General features: G+C 37.2%; 1 protein-coding gene across 5 annotated transcripts in view; it reads right to left on the reverse strand.

Annotated features, from left to right (window-relative positions):
* Syt14 (synaptotagmin 14) overlaps nt 1-7,917 on the reverse strand; it is a 145,341-nt gene that overhangs the window by 83,191 nt on the left and 54,233 nt on the right. For 3 of the 5 annotated variants that reach the window (XM_029477518.1, XM_021173070.2, XM_021173063.2), the window contains one exon: nt 2,464-2,679. In XM_029477518.1, coding sequence (XP_029333378.1) covers nt 2,464-2,679 — 216 coding nt within the window. Of the gene's footprint in view, nt 1-2,463; nt 2,680-5,600; nt 6,994-7,917 lie in introns of all 5 variants that reach the window. The other 2 variants (XM_029477504.1, XM_029477510.1) reach the window with 1 other exon arrangement.

Genomic DNA, 7,917 nt, shown 5'->3' on the forward strand with positions numbered 1-7,917 from the left:
CTGCATATGAATCAGAAGATGGCCTAGTCGGCCATCGGTAGAAAGAGAGGCCCATTGGTCGTGCAAACTTTATATGCCTCAGTACAGGGGAACGACAGGGCCAAGAAGTGGGAGTGGGTGGGTGGGGGAGCGTGTGGGGGACTTTTGGGACAGCATTGGAAATGTAAATGAAATAAATACCCAATTTAAAAACAAAAGAATTCTCTTGCTGTGGATGACTATGAACTTTCTCTGGAGCTTCTTGGTCTCTTCTACTGTCTTTTCTTTTCTGCTTTGTTTGACGTTTTCTCGGTACACACTGTATTCCTTCATCAGTTTAATTCACTTTTGTGATTTCTAAGCATATGTATCCTGGAAGCCTCTTGATGTAAATCTGTTTATCACTGCAAGCTCAATTACCACACTCAGTTGCTCAAACATCACATCTTGTCACAGGTATAAACACCAGAAATTGCAATTCCTACTCGCCATTTCCAACAAAAAGTAGATCGCTCCCTGGATTCCGCATTCACAGCAATGACCTCACATTCTCCCTCACACATGATAAAATAACATAGTATTTTCTTCTCTTTCTGATGTTCAAAGTACACTGTGGTTCTAAATCCCCCTTCTATACTCTGGTCTTCTAAATTCCTATTGCCACTATTTTATTCAGGTTTGCCCATTTTCTGTAGACAGATCTCAGTGCTTTTTCCTACCGTCTTCCTGTGATTAAACTTCTACTCATTCCTGCTCAAGGCAAACCTCTAGTGAGTTCTCTCAGGCTACTGGACTGGACAGATTCCCTCCCTGGTGCCTCTGATTCCCTTCATACTACACACACCTCATTGTTTGAGACAAAGCCTACTCTTCTCCCTGGAATATTTCCTCCATATGTCTCTTACATCTTGTGGGTGCATCCATCCTATCACTGCCTGTCTCCAAATTTACAGCAGTTGCTAAGATGAAGGCAAGTACAAGAGCCACCAAAGCTACACCTTGCTCCTCACTAGGAGGAGGCTACTGGACCGTCTGAAAGAAAAAGATCATAAGGGTAATCAAGTATAAGACAAGTGACGAAAATAAATGAAAAAAAATGCTAAATTCGATATGAAGAATGGAAGTATCCCGGGTCACAGACTCGCGCTCAGGCTCGCTCAAGGCTCATGCCATACGTTACCACCATTATTTTCATTACTTCTCCTCTTTGGCAATGCTGACTGGCCATGTAACTGTCTATCAATTGAGAGGCACAACAACTCAACCAGGTTAATAATATGCACATTTTAGACACAATGAAACATTATACCTCTCAGGTTTTCATGGCTAATAGATGACAAGATATGGCAAGAATGTCAGCCAGGATCAGATTCACAACCAATTGTCTGCTGCTCTATTGTTAATGTGCCAAAGATGCATATAAATTACAGACTGGCTTTATTGGTTTACATTATTTAGTTACCTCTGTAGGCATAAATATTGTGTATACTACTACAAAGACATTGTTTTCTAGTGGAGTCCATGTCTAATATTTCTTTAATTTCTTCCTTATATCTATAATGAACCTTCTATCTGGTAAAAATGCAGTATTTGGTTAATTCATTGTTACAGCTGTATACTAAGAAATAAAAATGGATAGACAGATCTTTAATTATCATGAAACCAAATGCAAATATAATTTTTTCCTTTGACTTCTTACAAATTGGGGTAATGCTTAAATCATCAATAGAAGAGGCCCTAAAAGATAAATCTCAATTCTAAAATCAAAGCTAACTGGGTGTTTATCTGTAATGAACTGATACCTATAAGATTGCTCTCTTCTGGTTATAAAGACAGTATGACACTAAGGAGAAGCCATTTTATCAGACAAATAATGTTCAAATGTGAAAATAAATAAGTTTAAATAAATGGCAAAACCTTTGGTCTTTATGTTATGGAGAGATGTAAAAGCATATGAGTGGACTTGTATCTTCTGCAGAAATTTTGTTCTGAAGTCCATGCGAACAAATAAAGTGAAACCATTAGTAGCAAAATACTTGAAGTAATGGAAACCCTTGGAAATCCATCAAATTGCTTTTAAAACACAGTATAATAGTGGCACACCCTCAAGAAGTCCACTGCACGTAAGGGAACACTATGTCATTGTCTGTGTACTAAGGCACCTGGCTGATGGCAGAGACCATACTCTGAGTCAGAGCCTGCTGGCTGCTGAAACGTGTGTTAGCAAAGCCTGCACCTGAGGAGTAGCACACTCACACCCTCCTCTCATTCCACGTCAGCACTGTACACTGTGATGAGAATCCCCGTACCACACTGAGTCCAATACCTTGTCTTTCCATTTGGGGTATTTTAGAGCTGATCACAAACTCAAATTTTTTATTTGGACTGCACTTAGAAACAGAATTCTGCACTCTCCCTGTCAGTGTGCAACCATACATACCTAGAATTTTAGGTATAAATCATCTAAAGTAATAGCGTTCTTACCGTCCTCCATGGATGCCTCAGTGCTGTACCCATCGTACTCTGCAGACAGGGGGCTGTACTTCTGCCTTGTTTCCCAGGCATAGCTCTTTTGTCTAGAATCTACCAATGGCCACCTGGAATTGTGTGTTCTGGATAAGGCCTCGTGATATTTACCCAGTGCTTCATCTTCACTTTCAGAGGATGAACCAGGCTCATCTCTGTCCATGTAAGAATTATCTATTTGGATAACAGTAAGAGAAATTATAATTTTAATATACTTACATGTTTCAAATTTATTAAAATGTGTTATTTATTACATATATGCACATATACACACAAACACAAGCACAAATGAAAATGTGTGTGCGCACACATACACACAAGGTGAAGCTAATTAGAAACAATCCTTAAAATTGCTTGACTATACCTTAATCGGAATTTAAAGTACCCTGTAACATTAGTGTATATGTATATATATAATATCCCAAAATTTCAGCTTTAGAAAATATATTTTTCATGTAAGTAGATAAATCATTAGATTTTTATGTTTTAATAGGAAATATCACATTGTATATTCTAATTATATAAATAATCTTAGTCACAGGGGTTTATAACCTTTTTAGGTACAAATGAAATCATAGTTGCCACATTGTACAAGTTTGTAAAGTACTTGTTATATACAAATGAAATTATAAATGCTGCCATTACTAATGAACTGGAGTAAAACAATTAATGTTATAAGACAAATTTCTGGTTTTCATTTGGCCCATATTTTCAGAACTATCAATGCTTTGTACTAACAGGGAGACAGAGAAAAGGAAAGACACAGACACTCTGGGATTATAACCCCTACACGTTTTCTACAGCAAATGCAACATCAAAACATTGAAAACAAGTCCAACCTCAAACTGTGTGGTCTCTGAAAGTTCCATTTCTAGGAACTTGCCAAGTACATTTCAAATTAACTGAATATAGATATACATTTTTAAGTAAGTTGCTAGCAAAAGAAATCAAGATATATAACCAACATGCTTATCACTGTGCCTTGCTTAGGCAAGTGATGGCACACCCATTCAACATAGACACTAGGACTGTGTAGCCTTTAAGATGAGTGGGTGAGCTTGCAATTCACAAGGAGAAAAACTTCAAGTATTTGATAGATATTATACATATTTCAACATGCAGTCTATACACATATAGTGTATATATATATGTACACACATATATACATATATATGGAGAAAGAGAGGGAGAGAGAGAGAATGTTAAATTACTAGGAAAAGTTTTCTAATTTAGGCGGTATAAAGTTTGTATTCTTTAACAAGCAGTAGAACAGTTAAGAGTTCATTACTTATGTCTGAACAGATACCACCCAACCTCTCGAATCTGTCAGTCACACTCACAGTGTATAAAGCCATATGTTGCTGGCGGTCAATCTACAGCAATGCAGATACTCCAATTTCACCATCATCAAGAATCTGGCTAAACAATGCTATGATAACCAGACCACAGCCTTCTGACACCCAGCTCAAAATGTGAATGCCTTGTGAAGTACTAGAGTGCGGCCTAAAGGCAGCAGGCACATTGTGAGTCCCTCATGGAGGTCACACCCCATGCAAGCCCTCTTTAGCCAAACTTCCTCTATTCCAGAATGCCTTACACACAAAATCAGAGAAACTCTTCTTTCTTTCTTAATCCTGAATCTCCCATGTGAAAACCTACTACACTGATACTAGGAATCCAACAATACAACGACATGAAATGTTAACACTTGCAACTTCTTCAAGGGACTAATTAATTAAGGTCAGTGTTTGACTCCCCTTTGGGACATTTGAGAGCTTTTGGTTTCTTCAGATACCACAGTGCTCCTCAATAAAAAGGAAGCAAAGCAAACAGAAAATCTTTCAGTGCTACTGTAACTGCGTTTATTCCTGGAAGCCACTCTATTGTTATTTTCTAAATAATATGTTACTTTATTTCTTCATAAGTAATAAGGCTGCCAGAACTGAGCAAGCCCACTGAAGCCCACTGAATCACAGCTGCTATGAGAATGGACTCTACAATGAACACTGCTCCACAAACTGTATGTCAATTAGCCCATCAGTCTGGGATCAGCTTCTCCTGTGCCACTAAAAATTCACTGTTTAATACACAGCAGACCTCTCCCTCTTACAGATGGGTCATATAGCAGAACTGAAGTCTTCAATGATATTCATAGCTACTCATGTTTTGATATCTTATAAGAATCAATGTTTATATAAAACCACAGGTGTATATTTTATAAGCAAAAGCCAGTATTTGGGAGTTTTTGATAGGATCAGCAATAAGGAATTGAGGAGGAAATACTGGAAGCAATTATCAGCAGCATACACTGCAATGATGTTTTGAAAACTGTCACAAATATTGTAGCTAAACACAATAAGTACTCAGAATCTTAAGTCTATGGAAAGAACTCATAAATAATAACGTATTTCTCGTGTACAGTCATCATGAACTATAGCATTCTCATGACATTTTATGGTATAGCTAAATGAATAAAGACATAGCCAGAAGCACGTTGTTTAACAATATAGGAGCTATTGGTTTCAAGAAAACCATATAGTATTTTATATAGATTCTCACTGGGGTAGATTTGAAGAACAATGTTTTATAACCAACTTAGGTCTTAGTTATAAAAGATAAAAAAATTGAAATATGTGAGTATCACAGCAAATTCATTCAAATTAAAGTATGCATGGAATTTCTGGCATTAAAATAAATTGTAATTAAAATTATGGAAAGAAGGATGTAATCTCAGTAAGTGGAAGCTCAAAGCCAGACTGTGTTATATAATGAGTTTCAGGCTAACTGGAACTGCACAGTGAAACTCTACTTTCAAGAACACAAAAAAAGAAAAGGAAACATTAGAACTGCTGGAAATTGCCCAGTTATTGTAAGGATCACAGGTAATACTTGGAGGTAAAAAGTAACACAAAGTATCTAAAATGACTGAAAAAAATCTAAATGCCTCTAAACATAGCTCCTAGTAAGAAGATCTAAGAAAATGTTAAATTAGATGTATAGACATGGAAAGAAAAGTTGAGAAATTCAGATGCTTTTCTAGTTAAAAAAAATCAAGAGAAAATTTAATCACTCAAATCAACATTAGGAGACCTCACCTTTTTCTGGTAATATCTTAGAGTATTTGCCAACTTTACTCTTTGCTGTTCCTCTCTTAGAAGAATTAGCCTCGTTTTTCTTTGCTTTCATGTCTCCTTTCACTTTGTAGTATTTTGTTGGATTTATTTTTTCCTTGATTTTCCTGGGAAACATGTTTTTACAATTTGTTGATGGAGCTGAACATGTGTCTTCCTTCACAATGGATTTCTGTGCCCTGTATCTGTTGTTTCTCGTGGTATCTTCTGGAGAACACTCATCTCCTGAGCACTCATTCCCTTTAAATCCATCATGTTTATTATGTTTTTTAGCCTTTTCTAAATGATCAGAATGCTCTAAATCACTGGGATGTTTACTTTTAGTGACATTCCCCAATTTCTCTTGTTCTCTTCCCATAGGTACGTGCTGCAATCTGGCTTTGGAGCTGTCTGTGACCACACACTTCTGCACAGAGAGGATGTTCCGTCCATTGGTGCTCAGACTCCCTTTCACTTCTTGATAACTTACCTTGTTTAAATGACTTTTACCATTCCCAGAGATTCCTATTCCAGATATTTCACATTTGTCAGTCTGTTCCAGTTCATGGCAAGTGGGTGCAGGCCTCATTTTCTGCTTGACAGCTGATATCCCATCACTCATGAGGCCTTTCAAAGCAGCACCACCAGCCTCTCCAGTTTCTTGGTATTCTGAGTTTGCCCACTGCCCATCATGAATATACAACCCCTGTTCATCTATTTCTTGTTCTTGTTTTTGTGAAGTTGAAGTGTTGTGGCAGGTTATTTGCTTTGCCTTGTGATCTAAATCAGACCGTGTTTTCTGACAAGCAGTATTTCTGGAGGTATCCTGCAATACTGCATTTTGGGCTTTAGAAGACCCTGTAGCCTCTTCTGCTGTGCAGCTTCCCTCCTCTGGGCAAAAGCCATGCATCATACTTGCTACCTGCTCGGCAACTGAGTCGCTTATGGCATAGCTGACTTCCCCAACTGCAGTGCTCAAATCTTCTACAGCACTACTGATTGTGTCCACCAGGGAGGACACTGAAGGCAGATTCTGTTGAAAACTTTTGAAAAATGCCATTTTCCAGTTCCTTGTGCCTAAAAGGTGCAATAATGGAATTTCCTCTTCTCAAAATATCAACTACTTTGGTATGTGAATTTAACATTTACTTAAATGTTGCTATCATTAGCGTGATAGAAGTATTTCACACTGTCTTCTAATCTTTCTGTAAATGCAATATGCATTGGAAGAAATACGTTGAAGTAAAGACTCCTCCGGAAAAAATAAAACTCAAATCACTTGGTTTAAGTGCAATGACATCTTTTCCCACTCCATAGCTATCAAACAGCAGCAAGACATTATTTTTCCCTCAAATACTATTGGGTATTTAGTCTATACCTGAAAGAAGAAGTATAGAAAGGATTTTTATTACGTACTTCAGCTTATTTGCTAAGAGTCAGCATAAGGGAATAAACCTATTAACAGACTACCAATATTTAAATTAGGAACTGTATTTAAAGGAAAATATCTAAACGGTTTTGCAAGGTGGTAAGAACAGAGGAGAACAGGTGGCAGCACCTGCTGAATGGCATTTCTGGGACACTGCCATTGACACATTTAATATTATTTGCTTTATACGGAGAATCCCACTTTTACTTTAACAAATAAAAAGAAAATAGGATGTTTCTGAGATCTAGAGTCCACACTACTAGTGCAGTGGTAGCAAGGGGATGTTTAATGTCATACTCTCCCTTGCTTACAAATGCAAACTGAGGTTTCTTGCAGGTGAGACAGACCTAATAGGAAAGCAGACACCAGAATCAAGCTGACTCCTATTGTGCCCATCCTAATGGACCTATAGGAAATGTATATGACAGTGTCATTCTCTACAAATTTTTCTTTTGGTGTGAAAAACAAAAAGAAAAGTAAGTTGGTAAAAGTTAATTTTATTGGTTTACTAGCCAACACAGTAATTATATTATATATTATAATTATATAATTAGTATGCAATTATTGTATTTTATTATATAATATACAGTTAATATGTAACTATATGATTAATATAAAAAACATATATTAACAGATATAACCTACATCAACAAAAGCTTTTTGAAATGTAAAGACATCAAAGAAAATCTAGGAAAACTGAACCAGAGAATTACAGAAAGCCAATAGAGGATTAGGGGGAAGGAGGAAGGGAGGAAGAGACTTGGAAGGAGGAAGAAATTGAGGGAGGGAAGAATGAAGAGGGAGGGAGGAAGGGAGGGAGGAAGGGAGGGAGGGAGGAAGAGACTTGGAAGGAGGAAGAAATTGAGGGAGGGA

Source organism: Mus caroli, chromosome 1, assembly GCF_900094665.2.
Source record: "Mus caroli chromosome 1, CAROLI_EIJ_v1.1, whole genome shotgun sequence".
Taxonomy (NCBI): Eukaryota; Metazoa; Chordata; class Mammalia; order Rodentia; family Muridae; genus Mus; species Mus caroli.